The 18,597-nt window shown below is 36.0% G+C and overlaps 1 protein-coding gene across 1 annotated transcript in view; it reads left to right on the forward strand.

Annotated features, from left to right (window-relative positions):
* MACROD2 (mono-ADP ribosylhydrolase 2) overlaps positions 1-18,597 on the forward strand; it is a 1,298,181-nt gene that overhangs the window by 1,227,557 nt on the left and 52,027 nt on the right. Inside the window, exons 11-12 of the mRNA XM_032419411.1 lie at positions 8,708-8,782; positions 9,052-9,144. Coding sequence (XP_032275302.1) covers positions 8,708-8,782; positions 9,052-9,144 — 168 coding nt within the window. The remainder of the gene's footprint in view (positions 1-8,707; positions 8,783-9,051; positions 9,145-18,597) is intronic.

The following is an 18,597-nucleotide window of genomic DNA, read 5'->3' on the forward strand; positions in this document are numbered from 1 at the left end:
ACTGCTGCTCCCCCTGCTTGTGCGCTCTGTCAAATAAATAAATAAAATCTTTAAAATAAACAAACAAACAAACAAATAAATAAAAATAAAAAAATATAAAGTCAGGAAAGGTAAATTTGGGAAATGAGCATCAAAAGAAAACATGAGAAACTACTTAAGGATCTATCCAGTTAGAATTCTAGCAAAAAGTCTCAAGCAAGAAAGAATTGCTCATTTTATATCAATAAAAATTTAAATCCCTGATTTAATATAATAATGATGGTTTTTTATGTGCCAGATGATACAGTATGAATAAATTCCCATTGGAAATGCAATGGGGAATTCACAGGTATATTTTCAATTGATGATAGAATAAATAGACTAAAAATAATATGGAATCTTTGAAAAATGTGATTAACAGTGTAGTCCTACTATAGGAATAGGCAAGTCAATAAATGAAACAGAATAAAGAGTTTAGAAATGGACCAGAGTAGATCTGGGTTTTTAGCACATCTTCAGGCTGACATTTCAAAGACAGATGACTCCACAAATGGCATTAAGACAATTGGTTGGCCATTTGGAAAAATAATCTGAATCCCAACCCCATTCCTTATACCAGCTTAAATTACAGGAGGAGCAAAGATGGAATGTAAAAATGAAACTAAAAATACCAGACTAAAAGAACAAAAACGTGATTTTTTTTTAATTTTGAAATAAGAACTGCTTTGAGAATTGTAAATAAAAACGCATAAACACATGATTGTATACATATGTTATAAAAAGGCATACATATATATATATATATCTGCAAAATGTGTGTGCATGTGTCAAAATATGTCATAAAAGAGAGAAATGGCTAAATCTGAATATATACATTTTGACATGATAAAGATTATAATCAAATTCTAAAGAAAAACTCCCAGGAAAAGTACCCTCAAACTAAATGATAAAGAATCAGAAAAAAAAGACCTCATAAATCAATAAGAAAAAAAAGGGGGTGTCTGGGTGGCCCAGTCATTAAGTGTCTGCCTTCGGCTGAGGCCATCATCCCAGGGTCCTGGGATCGAGCCCCGCATCGGGCTCCCTGCTCTGTGGGAAGCCTGCTTCTCCCTCTCCCACTCCCCCTGCTTGTGTTCCTGCTCTCGCTATCTCTCTCTCTGTCAAATAAATTAATAAAATCTTTAAAAAAATAAAAAATAAAAACACAATTGAAAAATGGACAAAGGACTCAATTATAATTTACAAAAGATGAATTGGGACGCCTGGGTGGCTCAGTCGGTTAATTGTCTGCCTTCAGCTCAGGTCATGATCCCAGGATCCTGGGATCAAATTCCGCATTGGGCTCCTTGCTCAGCAGGGAGCCTGCTTCTCCCTCTGCCTGCCACTCCCCCTGCTTGTGTTCCCTCTCTCTCAAATAAATAAAATCTTTTAAGAAATGCAAAAAAACATGATTTCAGTGTCTTCTCCTTTTGAATATCAGATAAGTTTAAGTAGGATTGATAATGCCCAGAATTGCTGGGAATAGGGTATCCAATCATGCTCACACACCATTGGCGGTAGACTGAAAGACATAACCTCCTCATCAGCAATTTCGACAAAATCTAATAAAAAGTAAAGAGTTCATACTTTTGTCCTAGAATTATGATTTAGGAATTTGTCTTAAAGTAACACCCACCAAGAGTAGGGAGACATGTATTGACAAAAATCTTCATTGCAATACTATGTTTAATAGGGGAAAAGAAAGGAGACATCCAAAATTTTGTCCATAACATGGAATATACTGCATCTTTTAAAAATAAAACTTCTGAAGAAATTTTAATCACAGTGTAAGATGCTTATAAAAATATGAACTAAAAAAGTAAGAATCAAAGTGTAAATTCATTTTGATCCTAGGATCTATTTATATATTTCTGTGTATGTGTATGTGTATTGAGCCACATACACAAAGACTCACAAACATATATATACAGATACATACATATGTATGCATATACAAAGGTATATCTACATGCATGTGTACACACATGTATGCATATACAGATGTACATCTACATACATATATACACACACAAAAGAAAGATAGCACTTTACAATATTAACGTGACAGTTATAAAATTATTATAGCTATGAATTATAGTTATAAAATTACTCATAATTCTGAATACTTATATGTATTTTTCAGTGTTTCTAGAAGGAAACTACAATTCTTTTGTAACTGCAAGAAAAAATAATTTTAGAAATAATTTACATTAGGTAGTAAGCTTTTTGGCCCCAGGAAAAAAAAATGAAGGGTATCTAGAAGATAATCAAATTCACACTAATCTAGGTTTAATTTTTGCTCTTAAACTGAGGTTATTTTTAGACATGGTAAACATGTAAAATTTTGAATATTAGCAGCAATCAAGTTTCAGGTTTAACAAAAGGACACAATTTTCCATTGTCTTTAAGACAAGCATCGAAGAAACAAAGTCTTTGTTCTTATGAAGATTTGAGCATATAATAATCTGCAAACAATAAAACTATACTTTTGTTACTATTGTTCAAAACCAGTCCATTTACAGAGTGCATTTAGGTTTATCCTCTAGAAATGTTTAGTTCCAGACTGATGGCCCCAGACCAATTTTTATGCAAATTATTTAAAGCATTAGCTTGAGCCAAACTTAATTGCCAGGGCTCCAAGAAATAATCACGTGATCTATTTCTAAAGAAAAGTGAATGGATTTTTGGATTATCTGTTCTAATAGTCCCCTCCCATTAGCATGGATGATTGAGTTCACTGTATAAAAATATATATATAAACTGTGGGACCCTTTATGTTCCTTTGTTTCCTCTGCCAGGAGGGATTAAGGCAGAGGACAGTGGGTGGAATTCAACTAGACTGAATGTGGAGAGGCAAACATAAAGCTTGCCCCCATGGGGTCAAGAAAGCAAATGGAATGTCTGAGTGCACTGTAGAGGAAGGCAGAAGGGCTGGAGACTCCTGGAGTCATCATTAACACACAGCAGGCCTGGGTGCAGGGCAAGGAGCTCACACAAGTACTTCCTCTTTGTGTAATATGCCTAGTCCTGGCTTGGCTCAGGAATGAGCAAATATGATTACTGTTGGATTTCAAAGCTGTGCACCTCATTTCTTTCCCATTTTTTACTGACTTTATTTCAGAAAAATTAGAAAGAAGAAAATATATGTATTTCTATTTCAGGAAAAGACTGTCAAAATATGTAAAGCACACAGGTTGAAAAACATCAAGAGGGGGAAGAAGTGAAAAGGCAAGGGGGGCGAAATACTCCACAAGAACTTTGCAATGCCTCTCATCCTCAAAGTGAAGTGCCAGGGCCTTCTTAGTCAAAGAGAAAATCCCTAGTATTCATCAAGAGCCTTAGGCTGCCACCTCAGGCAGTCCCCCCCTTATCAGCAGGGGCCCCAGGCCCTGCTGAATTGTGGTCTTCCTATCCCTGATTAAATTCCTCTGAAGATTTATCAGATGGGGCACTGGGACTGGGGACACACAGGAATACAGAGTGGCTGCTTCTGTTCTCTGAATGCTCTACTCTTGCCTTCATTGTGCAGACAAAGCCCGATTGCAAATGACAAGTCAAGGGTCCCAGCAGGGATCCAGGAATAGGTGTGGTGGTTGGTTCCCTATTTCAACAGCGATGGAGAATGGGGCTCACTCAGACAGTGAATGTCCTCTCTCAATATCATCCACCCAATAAACAAACATCAGCGGTGACTAGAAGCTTTACCAGGAGACAGATCCTCATATAATGCCCAAGACAGAGGGAATCTAAGATATTATCTAGTTCTACAGCCTTAAAAATAGATAATGAACCTGAAGCCCAAAGAGGTTGTGATTTGCCTAAAACTTCAAGTTCTTCTTTCAGGGTTCTTTCCAATAAATATAGTATACGGAGTGCTTAGCAGCCTAAGGCACTTATTGTGTTGCTAAAGGATGCAATAGAAAGTAAGTTACGGTCCCTAATTACTATTTGCAGACATAGATGAGTACTATAATGGACAGCCAATTAAATAGATATTTATTGATCAATCCTTATTAGTAGGTACTGGGAAGGGAAATATGAATAAAGCACAGTTTTTATGTTCACAATGCTCATAGCCTGGTAAGAGAGACGTTTACAGATACAACTATAATACAGTGTAATAAGATGAATAATAAATAGATAAATGAGCAAAGGAACTCAATAAGCAAAAACATGAAAATGATTGATCCTGCCTAGTGATTCAGAGGATGTTACAAAGAAAAGTAAATTGATGACTTAGTTTTGAAAGATGAGGAGAATTTTACCAGATAGAAAGGGGGAACATGGGGTATTTCAACCAATGAGAACATGTGTTAAGTGGACACAAAGACAAGAAATAAAGTAATATGTTTAGAAAATGGTGAGTAGGTTGGGACATAGAACAGAAAGGTAGGTGATTTGACCAAAAGACAAAAAAGAGGAACATTCAAGAAGAAAGAGGTACTCAACAGCTGAATTTCTCAAGTGTTTCTTTAGAGTTCAAATAGAGTAGACATTGAGCAAAAGTAACGATTTGGCTAGACTCAAACACCTTTTAGTTACAAATTTTTCTTCTATGATATCACTGAAAGCATTTTTCTCTATTTTCTAAATTGTTTCATTATAATTATTAAATTACATAATATGCATTTGTTGTAAAATATAAAATGCAGATGAGTACATCGTTACAAAAAATGAAATCATATTCTATGTTCTACAATCTTTGAAAATCTCATAATGTTTTTAATGGTTGCTATCACAAAAAAATACAGCTGCTTAGACTTCCTCTAATCCTTAAATTAGAAATTCTATTGCATTTTCTGTCCTCTGTATCTATCATCTTTTTGTGTTTCATTTTGCTCCCTAACTTTTGCCTTCTTAGTGAATTTTAATTCAAAAGTTTGATTTCTAAAACATTAATTTATGAATAGTGTTCATTCTCTTTTATGACATCCTTTGCTGATGTTCATGTTGTCATTGTGTTTTTAGGCTTGTAGATTTTTCTGATTGTCTCAGACAATTTCTTCTTCATTTAATACATCTTTTCATTTCCTTATTTATCCGTTCTTAGAGTTCATTGCAAACCCAAAAATGCTATGTTTTATGTTTTTCTGAATATATTTTTTTTACGAAAATATTTTTCCCTTACTATAATTCCCCTCTTTTATTATGTTTCATTTTTAAGTCTCCTGTTTGTTTGGATAGCTAGAAAGAGCTATCCAGGCAAGATGTTTGCCAGGAAATAAATGGAGAAATCCCCTTCATTTTCTTTCTTTTTTTTTTTTAAGATTTTATTTATTTATTTTTCAGAGAGAGAGAGAGAGAGAGAAAGCACAAGCAGGGGCAGCAGCAGGCAGAGGGAGAAGCAGGCTCCCCGCTAAGCAAGGAGCCCAATGCGGGACTCGATCCCAGGACCTGGGATCATGACCTGAGCTGAAGGCAGATGCTTAACTGGCTGAGCCATCCAGGCATCCCTCCCCTTCACTTTCCATGTGCTATAATCCTTCTCTCCATCCAACTATTCTGATATCCATCCAGTATTTATCTAGGGTAAACATGGAATACAAAACCTGTAGCTCTAGTTTTACCAGAAATAGGATTGATTTCCTCCCATCTCATTCCTTGAAGTTGAAACTTGATTTTAGAATTTAACATTTATCCTTATCAAATTTCTTCATGTTTCATTTAGTCTGTTTAAGAGTGCTTCAGTGTTGATTTTGTTGTCCAGTATACTTGTTATCCCTCGCAGTTTCATGTGGTCTAAAAATCTGCTAAAAGTGAGTTTTTCATAAATTTGGAACTCTGTTTCACATCTTACTAGAAAGAACTTTATGCACATTTAGTGCCTTTTTCCTTTCAACTATGCATTTTGAGGACAAGTATTGTATCTATTTTATTTAAGATCTATTTCCAGCACCTGACGTATCTGTCATTTAGTAGCACATAATACAGTGTCAAGTAAGTGACCAATAGTGTGTGGCATTATCGCTTTATATGGTACCCAAAGGTGAAGAAAAAAATGGGTTTTGGGGAAAAGATTTTGCACAGCTTTCTTCTCCATATTAAAGAATTTTGTGACTAGTAGTATCATGACATTGTCTGAAGGATAAAGGGCACACATGGAATTCTCATACATTTCTTGTGGGAGTATAAAGTGGAACACACTCTTCCAAATGCTGTTTTTCAGGATTTAGTAAAGCCAAAGTTATGTGTTGCCTATTACTTGTCAATATCACTCCTGAGTTTATATCCAAGTGATATGAATACATATATCCACCAAAAGACACGCACAAGAATGTTTTTAGCAGTGTTCTTTATAATAGCCCCAAACTGAAAACAATTCAACATCCATAGGACATAATATATTTGGATAGTGGAATACTATACATCCACAAAAAAGAATAAACACTTGACATATACAACAACTGGGATTAATCTCACAGAGGACATGTGAGAAAGCAAGCTACAAGAGAGCATATAGTGTATGTTCTGTTTTTATGAATTTCAAGAACAGACAAAACTATTACCTTTCACCTGTTGTAGGGTGTCCATTGGTACCAACAGGGAGAGCCACTAGTGCTAGAAATGTTCTTGTTCTGGGTGGTGATCGCACAGGGAGACACATGTATGTGCATGTCAAAAGTCTTCAAGCTATATACTTACGACTTGTGTGTTTTACTATAGCAAGATATACTTCAATTTAAAAACTAAAAGGCAAAATAAAGACATGTCCAAGCAAAACAAAAAGGAAGAAAGGATTTGTAGTTGAACATTTTGAAAGCAGAATGGGTATCACAAGACTTAATTTCAGAGCTAATGTGGTAATTAGAGATAATGTATGTGAAGTGTCTGGGCCAAGTCTGGCATTTTTTATAGGATAAATAATTTGCAGATACACATATATCCTAGGCCAGTGCTTCTCAAGCTTTAATGCACATACAGATCACCTAGAAATCTTGTTAAAATGCAGAATCTGACTCTAGGTCTGAGATGAGGCCTGAACTCCTATATTTTTGAAATTCCAGTGTTGCTTACCCACAGACCATAGTTTAAGTAGCACCAGAGTGGAATGGAGGTGAATGGGGTTTATCGGCAGGGGAAACATCTTGATCAAATCCATGTTTTAAAAGGTATTTCAGCTAGCAATTCACAGGATACACTACAGGAGAAAAAAATGACAGATCCAAGAGAGAGACAATATATCCTTAAATGAGGAAAGGGGAAGGGGAAATGAAGTGTGGGAAAAGAGAAACATTTTGCAGAATCATCAAGACATGGCACTTCATTGAATTTTAGAAGTGATGACAGAGAGTCATCAAAGACAGCTTGAGAAATTTCGCTTCAATGATCAGACAGATAAATATGCCTCCATTGTAATTATTTTATCGGATCCTTTTGATTAAAATTGAGCTCAAGAGGAATGATGTCAAAAAACTTTTTTGGGGGGTCATGCTAGCAGAGAGTGAACCAAGGGGAAGCCATAGAGTGGGCAGCTTAAGGATAGTTGCATGAAAGAGGAAACTGTAAAGATAAAGGGTTGTACGAGTTAGCTTTGCTGAAGTAACAAATAATCCTAAAAGTTCCATTGGCTGACAACAAAGGTGTGTTTTGTCTCTGCTTGGTTCTGCTCCACATGCTTTCATTCCAGGATGTAGACTGAAGGAGCACACTCACTTAGGAGCAAGAAAGATGGAGGACACATGCAATGGATCTTAAAGCTTCTGCCCAAATGTGCCATTTTGTAAACCAAGTCACACTAATAGACCTGGTGTCAGTGAGGTGGGAACAAACACTTGTCCCACAGGGGCCACTGCAGGTCACATGGTCACAGACATGGAGTTGAATCCTCTTACAGGAAGAAGTAGGGACCAGTTGAAACAATAATGCAGTCTACCACAGCAGAGTCCAAGCCCCTCTGTATCCCCTTCATGCCAATAACCAACTCTAGCTCTGGATTTTTTTTTTTTTTAGTTTAACAGTTAAATATTCTCAGCATTAAAAAAAAGCATATTCTCAGCATAAAACCTTTCATTAAAATGAGGCAAATGGACAGATTTCAATTTCCTCTCTTAATGAGCACTTAAATATTCAAAACTCTACAGGGGAGGGGAGGGGGAGAAGCCAGGGGGTGTGGAAGAGAAACCATTACTAGATAATCAGCCTTGGAGTAATCAAGAATTGGCTGAATTCTCTCCTGATCTTTGCTATATTTAGTAGGTGTCTTAACAGAATGGTTGAGCTGTTAGGTGACCCAATCCCTGCGTGCTCACATTACTTAAGTTGTTCATGCTCTTTTAATGGGAGAATGAGAATACTAGGGTTTTAATTTTCTAGGAATCCTCAGTACAGGAAATTTATACATCTTAAAGGAAAATTAAGTGTAGATAACCCATACAGCCCAGGAATTACTTAAAATTTCAGAACTTCCAGGTTGTGTCCATCGACGTTCAGTGCATTGATAAGCTAAACACCAATTACACCAGTCAGTCCAAAGAAGAGGTTTTTGCCTAATTACCTGGCTATTTCTCATAAAATAATTGACATAAATTTGATGACTTGCAAAGTTGCACACTTTGGTTCGAAACCGTTCTCTGCCTCTCCATGCAGGATCGAAACACGGTTTCTGAATGTTTTGCTTTTCCAAACCAGGGATAAACCTACGATCATGCATGTCTCATTTCTTTTATTTTTCAACCACTGTTCTTAACAGGACAAGAGCATGATTCAATGAAGAATGAAATAAAAATTGAGGCAGACTCCCAGAGCTCATATATGGAAACAGAAGGTATTGAAACCAGAATGCCTTGTTATCCGAGAATGAGATGAAACTGTGAACCATGACTTTTGTTTATCCTGGTGTTTGTGAGTAGTGTGCGTGTGTGTTTTAGGCACTAATTACCAGAGCATGGCAATAGTGTTCTGCTCTGTGTGCCTCTTAAAACTCTCGGAGGGGAAAAAGAAAGGAACTTTAACTTTCTCTGCTTTAGTCACTTTGTTTTCTCAATGATTCCGATGAAAACATACCTGAGTCTCCTTCTGTCTCATTCTATTTAGAGCTCTCACCAAACCAGGAAGATGACACGACTGTGGAGCAACCAGAAGTGATCCCGCTAACAGATGACCAAGAAGACAAAGAAGGTGAAAAAGGTAGGACTGCTCTTAAATTAACCCATCAAGAATAAAGAGTTTCCTGGGATTCCCACCTAGAATGCAACCATCAGTTACCCTCCTGCAATAGCAGTCTGTAAAGAGGGAAAATGAGCATTTCTTTCATCCTGAACCTACTTGTGAGAGTAGAACAAAATCTAGAAGTAGCAAAAGAAGATACTTGTAATTTTTGCCCTTTCAAGGAGTTTGAAGATGTTTTTTATTATTTGTTTCAATTTAATTTAATTTAATTTAAAAATCATGAAATACAAAAATTCTAGTATTGAGAAAGCCTATAAGGAATTGAAATTATGGACTAGATGGATCTAGATGGATAAGAGTCTTAGAAAGTCTGAGATGGCTTTAAAACACAAAGATAAGACTTTCTGTATTGATTTCCTTCTGTCATCCTTCATATGGTATTGATTAAAGAAGCAATTTATGTAAAATATACACATTACATGAACCTTCTAAATTGCATGCTTTGTCCACTAATATTAGGATGCAGTAATATTGAATACTGTTAAAAAAAATAAGTGAGCATTATAATGATTTCTGAAGACATAGGAGGAACGAACACTTCGTAAATTTTAAAGAAGTATTTGGGGCATCAAGTCAATATATTGGAGTAAAGACAGGCATCCTTTTAAAATATCTATATTAAAAACCTATTATCAAAGAAATGTAATATTTATTGAAGAACTTGATGAGTTCCATTTTAAAATATAAAACAATCTCTTAAAAGAAGCTCAATATGAAATAAAAAATGAAATCATTTGTCGGGTATACTATATCATAAATCATGCTGCTCTTAAATAAGTATGTGTTTGCAAAGCTGTTGCAAAGTAATAACTTGACAGGCCTTGTTTATTGAACACAGTGATCAATTTTGTTTCCAAATTAAAACACAGACATGATCTCAATAATAAAATCATGTCTATAGTAACTACAGCTTCCAAATTACGAATTCTTCTTGGCCGGGGCATTGACACAGTTTAATTACTAAGCCATGTTAGTGATTTCAACATCTTTTTTAAGATTTCCATTGCATTTAGAACACAATATTCTTCCATCTCTCTGTTTCTAATAGTCTTTTCTCCATTTCCCTGCAAATCCTAGTTCAGGCTCATGATACCATGTTCCCGGCAAGTCAAGTAAATGGCATATCTGGAGTATTTTATGTCTGATGATGTAACAGAGAATTGATGGGACCCTGACTTCAGACAGATACATGGCATTGCTCTCTTCAGTTGTACTTCTAACATGTAAAACACACAATGTCTTGCCTGCCTGTTTACTTTCTCTATAGCAGAAATTATTTACTTTGTATATTGTGCCTCAAGACATGCAAATGAGGAACTTCAAACAATGGGTACATTTTCTTCTTTTTGACTTGACCTACAAGGGAAAAGGTGGCATTCCACACTCACTGACTTGGTGTCCCTTCTTCCAGTAGTTCTCCAGCATCTAGCCCTCCTCTAATTACTGAGGAATTAAATACCCACATCCCTCTCCCTTGCAGGGATGCCAATCCTCTATAGCACATGGCAGAATGGCTCGTGAGAAAGAAGTGAAGTCAAAGTCGGCTACTTGCTTGTAGCAACTTTGAAGTTGGATTTCTTTTTTCAAATGTGACTTTTCACTGCAGGAGAGTAATAATGCGTGTGGCTTTGAATTAACAGAATTTTCCCTCCCCTTCTTTCTGGCAGATACTTAACTTGGTCCTGCCTTGCATATTCCTGTTTAAATTTGAAATAACTTAAGCATCCCCTTATCATCTTATTCTTTGCTTCAAAGTTAAGAGTGAATAGCTAGCCTGTGACACATAAGGGAAGTTGCAGGAGGAGAGTGGGGTGATGTAGAGTCAGGACACTGTGGAGTAGCTCTTCCCCACATTGACATGCTGAGTGGCTGTGGGCAAGTTCTTTCAAGTTTCAATGCCTCAGTGTCCTCCTCTGTAACATGGTGATGACAAAATGACCTGTCACGTACAGTTGTGGAGAAACTTTAGTGAGTTGACACATGTACAGAAATCACAGTACCTGCCACATAGAAAGCACTCAGTGTTTAGTATTCCTCACACTTCGATAAATTGACGACCGAGTCGAGAGAATCCACATGTGGAGTTGCTCAAGTCCATTTGTGGTCCTTCCTAACTATTTTGAATCCATCAAAACTTCATATTTTCCACTTTTTCCTTCAACAACAAAAAAAAATTGTTCTGCACATTTCCTTTTCAACACCGAATCCTGCAGGTGGTTTCGATATGTATGTTCTTTTCTATAAAGACAGAACAATTAATGAAAGGTGAGGTGGGAGGCAATTCTTTCTCTTCAGAAACTCCTTTTTCTTTGTCAAGATGTCAATCTTCTATTTGGGAAGTGCTGATCCAACCATAATTTCTATTTTTAAAAGAAGATACCATTGATCTATTGGCAGATCCATGGAATAAAAGTACTAAATAAATCAAATAAGGACAATTTTTTTTTTTTTTTTTTTTTGCTTTCTTTAGGCTCATGGAGCTATTAGAATCTTGTTTGAAAGCATTTTGAGAATATAGCTCCAGGTTTTGTGTATATTCAGTGTCTTTTAATGGAAAGTTGCACAAACATCTAAAAAATTATTCTTATCTGCGAACAAAAACAAATGAATATTCTATTACATTTGTAGGGATATTCTTTATAGCTTTAAAAATATTGGTTCTCTTTTATTTTGAGAATCCAAGGAGACAGAAAGTGGTTGCTTTCAAAAAATTTCAGACCAGGAAAAAATTGCATAACCTTTTTCTCTCATTTTGTAGCATTCTATAAGATTAGAAAATGTAGATAATCTTCAGGATACATCTTCTATGGCTCCCAGGTGTATGGGCACAGATGTTGCAACATTAAGTTTTGAAGTTAGCTCTACCAAAATACGGGTTTTGAAAAGAAGAGAAAATATTCAGCAGAAGTTCATGCTGATAAAATTATACAATAGCACAATGGACATATCCCTGGGAGATCTGAAATACAAAAATTTCAACAGGCATAAAGTGAGGTTTCACATATGGCAGCTTTTCTCATAGAGCCACATTGCCTCTTCCTAAATGAGTCCAGTTTTATGCTTTCCCAGCAGGATCTGTGGTACATATGAAATCCAGTAAAATAGCGCCATTTAGGCTGATAACCTAATAGGAAAGTAATGTTATAGGAGATCTCCTCGAAATATGATCTCCTGTTTTAGCATAAAAGAGAAAGCCAGTATTAAAGCATTTTTCTGAAGATTTTTATTTCTAGTTGAATTTAGAAATAGTTGAAATAAAATCTGAACTATATTAAAATCATGTCATTATTATATCACATATGACTTATTAGGAATATATTGGATTTTTTCTTCAAGTGTTACATAGAAGGCATACATCCCAATTATTTTTCTTGTATCAATGGATAAGTATAATATGAAATAGTAATTCTTTATTTATCTCAGGTTGACCAAAATGTTACTGGAAACCTAAGGTCTATATTATGGTCTAAGAGTTTCTTGGGAAAAGATGGATGTAGACAGGCATACAAGTAGAAAGTGAACTAAAAGGCCACAACAAGTATAAATTATCATGTTGCAAGGCTAGTGTTTTGGCCTCTGACGAGCAGGGCCATGGAACAAAGTGTCCATGGCTTCTGACTCTGGCTGCATGGTTCCTGGCAATTCTTTACCTTCTAGGAATCCCAGTTTCTGGGGTTGTACAATGAGAGGCATGAACTCAATAATGCAATTTCACAAATTTTCTTAGAAGGCCAAAGAACCGCATTCTTGATAAAACATGGGGAGGCGACGTGGGAGCCAGTGATCATCAATATGTGGAGAAAGCCGAAATTACAGGTTTTACTCAGTGTCACTTACTGCATTCTATTGATAAAAATGCAGAGATGCCCTAGACCAGACAAAAAGGTCAGCCAAATCAACCATATTTTGTTTCAGAACTCAACCAGTAATTGGATGGCTGATTATTCCCTCAAGAGTCTTTCAATGGGGAGACAATGTTTTTCGGCTCCAAGTAGGTTTACACCCAAATTCTACTCAGAACCAGCCTGGCTTTCCATCACCATCTTTCTTATCCACGTGGGAAGCATCCTTTCCCGAGGCTCCTCTGGCCACTGTTGGATCTTTCGGTGAACACATAGTTAGTGAACCACTTTCTCTTCTGCTCCTACCCGTCAAATCCAATAGGGATTCATTTTGTCTACAAAGCACCACTACCCAGCCCTTGGTGTTTTCCACTATTGATGGGATTCTTACATCACTGACAGAGCCCTCTCCTCTCTACTTGAAAAGCAGCCTCAACACCAGCCATGCAGCAACACACAACCTCCGTGGCAGGCAGGCTTTCCTCCTCCAGACTGTGCTCTTTGTTCCAGAGACTCCTAGTTCGGACATATTTTTTTGATTCATACAAACTATTATATGAACTGACCCCTAGCGCAATTAACTTCCTGGAACTTTCTATTTTCAGAAAGTCTTTTTATCTCATCTTTTCAAATGAAGTCGACATTCATAATGCTGTGTTTTTCACGTTAACAGCACTACAGTTTAGTTGGGGGGGGGGTGCAGTTTCATGTTCAGATAGTTTCTTCTGTTATTGGTCTTCTATCCTAATGGTGTGGTGTAGCTGGAATTTGTCAACCCAAATTTGGTTTTAGAATATAAGATAAATTCATAATGCTGGTCCCTTCTAAGGTTTTATGAATATTTTTAAGTGTTTAATGAAATTCCTTGTATTGGTTAAATAGATTGAACATAAAAATTACAACCTTTTAAGCTGAATTACTTAGGTTTTCTGCATATCCGTATGTAGGCAATATATACATATAGAACCAGTTCACTCAAATTACACTGTATAACAAGTAAAATTACAATTTTTATATTTACATTGACATGACTTTTTAAATTCATTTTTGGAATGCTAATCTTCTTCATGTTTCTTCTTCAAATAAAAATGTACCTGACCTATCATTTTAAAGTTAAAAAACAAAGAAGAATGAATAGTATATTCACGGCTGCAATAATATTGGCTTCTGTCCTGTATTTCTGTATGCATGTGTGTAAATTTAGATTCAGCGTCAACTCACTAAGAAAGTATATATCATGCCTCTTGAATAATAATATTATTATAATACTATTGGCCCAACTTTGGCCTTTTGGCCAAATCCTCTTGTTTGCTGGGATCAGCTTATCTTTTAACATTTTGAAAAATTTACTCTGAACCTCCATTTTACATATAAGGGTGGGGGGAAGTCCTAGAAACTTAAGGATATGGGTAGGCTTCAGTGAACATTAGGATCGAAACTTGTCGTTATTAGCCCATCCCTATCTGGGGAATTTTCAGAGATTGTCTCTTCTAATAAAGCCCCAACATCCAGCTTTGTTCCTGAATCCACTTTGTCTTTTTTTATTTCCTCCCCTCCCTAACTCCCCAGTTTCATTTACAATTTGACTTTGTACCTGCCTAGGTTGTCTGGTCTTGCCCTGAGGCATATGGCAATGTGGCTTATCAAAGTAATTTGCAAAGATGATACAGACCTCTCCCTTAAGTAGAATTCTGTCTCCAGGTGTGGAACTTTTTATTCCTCTCTGCTCCATTAGAGTCCTACAACTCTCTGTGCATGGTATACCTTAATTCTTACCACAGCTAATGAAAAGATTTTTACCTGCATCTAAGCATATATTATTTTGCATATATCCTTAAACATTCCAGACAATTAATCTCCTCTAAAGACAGTGAGTAAATTGTTAACGTTGGGTGACATGCTCATTATATTTGCCTTTTTCTCCAAGATAGTAAATAATGTTAAATTGTAATTTTCAGAACGATGATATCATGACTCTCATACAAATAGAAAATGAATCAATGTAAAAGATTTTCTTTAAATCATTAATTAATGAGGGAACCAGTAAGATATAAAACTGATTCAAAAGAGATTTTAGATGTATACATCTCCATAATGCACATACAATCAGGAATACCGAATATAGCCTCACATAGACACATGCATACATGACGTTCGGGGGTCCTGAAATTTGAAAGATGAGTTAATGTCATAGAGGGCAATAAAATATATTCCTTCTTCTCCACCAAACCGAATGTATTTGCATGGCTGCCAACAAGTCACATTTTCATTACTACAAGTTTTCTACAAGTTCTATCTCTACAGATGTATAAAACAGTCTAGTTGATAGAAAGTTCGTCAATGGAGTAACACCCTATAGAATCAGATAGTTCCCGAGAGTGTGCTGGACAACACCTGGCCTTCTACAGGAGGGACACCCACGGATCTCTTTTGCCCACTGTCAAGTCTTAGACAATTTTTCTTGGCACCACATTGAAGGTAAAACTGTCATTTTTACCCTTTTTCCCATTTCACTGAATTCATCAATGTTGGTTATCTGATAGGTTTCACAGACAGTGATAAAAAACCAAGGCAGTATTGGGGTGGGCCAGCAACCTCTAATTACATCTCTGATATTGTCACTTACTTGCTATCATTTTGTGCCAAAGGCTGCTATTCTACATATACTATAAATGGACATATACTATGGATGTATGTTTACCTCTAAGATGTCGCACCTGTAAGATGCACTGTTATTTTACAAATCATTAAGGATTTTTTAAAAAATCTTGCCAATTAAAGTAAGACGCATTTTCTTATCATTTAGTTGTTTTATTTTATAACTATTGAAATAATTTCTATTATTTTATAACTATTAAAATAACTAGACATAGGATTTTATCATAAATAACTGGAGAATACATAAACATAGAAAGGTATTAAATAGTTAAGATATTACTAAAACTTCGTCATCTTCAGGGTCTACTTCTGAATCGCTTTCATTTAGAGTTATCAATAGCTGTGTTGTTTCACACATACTGTCCTTCCTCTGTGACTTTAAGAGAATCCATAAAGAAATTAAAAGGCACTGTGCTATTATTATTAAGGTAGAGCTACCTCACTTTTTTGCTTCTACTTAGAGAGTTGCTAAACACTTCCAGTTTACTACCTCCTCAACTCCTTCCCTATTTCACTACTATTTCCAAGGATTTTCGTCTAAGCCATTGAAACCCATTCTGCAAATTTTGGTACTTTTGTTTTTGATGTTAGTGCCTGCATAGGATCAGTCAATTTCATCACAATGTCCTGGCCAAAAAATTTTTACAATTCTCTATTTCAGAGATGTTAAGATATGGAAACAATGCTCCTTAGTATTATGAAATATATTTATTTCCCCGTGCAAACAACACTGAGCCTAGGTAAGGAAAACTTAATTACTGGTGATATAATTAAGTAAAGTTAGTTTTTCCTACTAACTCATAAATCTGCCTAGCAGTAGGATCCTTACCAGCACATTAGTACACCGTTTCCTACTGCATATCATATAACTGAGAGTGATAAATTGTTCCATCATTCAACAAATACTTATTAAACACCTAATATTGACATACATATATATATATATATATATATATATATGTTATATAACATATAACACTGACTAGCTTGAAACACAAGTAAGCTGCTTAAGCCTCCTAGAGCCTTAGTTTCCTCTTTAGTGAGAGATGTAGTTGTCCTCATGCCTCTTGGAATGGTGAAATGAAACCATCTTTGAGGAGTGATCTGGGGCCTCTAGCAAGCTACAACCCATCGGCCAAATCTGGCCTGCTGACTCTTTGTATGGCTTGTGAGCTAAAAAATGGTTTTCACACTTTTAAATTGTTGGGGAAAAAAAAGAATAATTTGTGAGACATGGAAATTCTATTAAATTCAAATTTCAGTGTCCACAAATAAAATTGTATTAAAACATGCAAAGCCCACGGATTTACTATCTGGCCCTTTACGGAAAAAAAAATTTGCAGACCCCCAGTCTATAGCATCTATGTGACTATAGCCCAAATTATCTTGAATGTGAAATCACTCATGATCATGCAGAAACTCCTAAGTTAATGCAGTGTTGTTTATCAATACACACGGACATATATGCATGTATGTTTCATTAGCCTTGCCAACACAGGTTTATTCCCACAATGCCTTGCCCAGCTGTAGGCACAGCATTTGCTTTGTCCACACCCCTCCCCAGACTAGGGGATTGGGAGAAAATGGTTCCCTCTGATGTTGATGTTAGCCTCCATTAGAGGCGACCCAAAAAAGTGTGACTTGGACTCCAAACATTTCACACTTTGGATGAGAAGGAATACTCTGAAGCCTTGGCTCTTTTTCCCTTAGAATAAAAATTTAAGTTTCCTATAAACACATTTTTTTGCCACTATTTAAAAGGAGATTTCGGGGTGCCTGGGTGGCTCAGTCAGTTGAAGCTCTGACTCTTGATTTCAGCTCAGGTCTTGATCTTAGGGCCAGGGGATCGAGCACCCCGTAGGGCTCTGTACTCAGTGTGGCATCTGCTTGTCCCTCTCCCTCTGCTCCTCCCCCACTCAAAATAAATACAGTCTTTAAGAAATAATACATTTTCAAACATAAAAAAATAAAAGGAGATTCCACCTATCTACCAGTGAACTGATCTTTGCTTTCTCTGAGTATACTGCAAGTGAGACCTGCGTTAGGACTGTGGACTAAACATCCTAATCATAACCATTTTTACATAAAGACCATTAGGTGGCAGGTCTAATGTGTAAAGTGAGTGGGGTGCATAGTTAGGGCTCGTAATAATATGAATGTGTAAATATGTTCATTTACACATTTTGTTGTAAAGACCAAAATATTGTCAACCCAGATTTTAACATATAAGCTTAAACTCAGATAATGGTTGGAGTATCGGCTTTCAAAGACACAGAAGCTCAACATCTATTGGCATACAATATTTTTTTAAAAAAAATAACAAATAGCCACAAAATAATATGTGATGTATGTTAGATAAAGTATTTACTGTACTTGAATTTAGACTTGACAACTTCACTTGACTCAGATGAAGGAAATTCCAGACCCTGTTGATTATACGAAAGGTATATCCATTCTGATTTGATTTCAAATTTAAGTGCTACTTTTCTGTTTTAGAAGGAAACTCAATTTCTTTTTATTATTCGTTATACATCAGGTGCCTTCATTTCAGCACAGTATGTAAAGAGCAGGTGGTATAAGGAGTACTTTGAATGTTAATTATTTTTTTCATTTATTTCACTGTGAGGATTTACCTTTCAATGTGTTTTTATAATCAGGATGGAAACAATTAGGGAGCTTGCTGCTTGAATGTTTCACTACATTTATTTTATGACATCTGCTGCAATGATTAAAAAAAAAAGAAAAGGAAAAGGTGGGTAAGCATTTTAACAATAGTGGGGTTTGGGTTGATTGTATGCGATTGTTTTATTTCATAGTGAATCTTCAAAGGAAATGTTGTGATGAATCAGTCATTTTTCTAACCAGTAAATATCATCTCATTGTTAGAGCTTACATTTTCGACATGGAAGCA

The sequence above is a fragment of the Phoca vitulina genome, unplaced genomic scaffold (assembly GCF_004348235.1).
Source record: "Phoca vitulina isolate PV1807 unplaced genomic scaffold, GSC_HSeal_1.0 scaffold22, whole genome shotgun sequence".
Classification (NCBI taxonomy): Eukaryota; Metazoa; Chordata; class Mammalia; order Carnivora; family Phocidae; genus Phoca; species Phoca vitulina.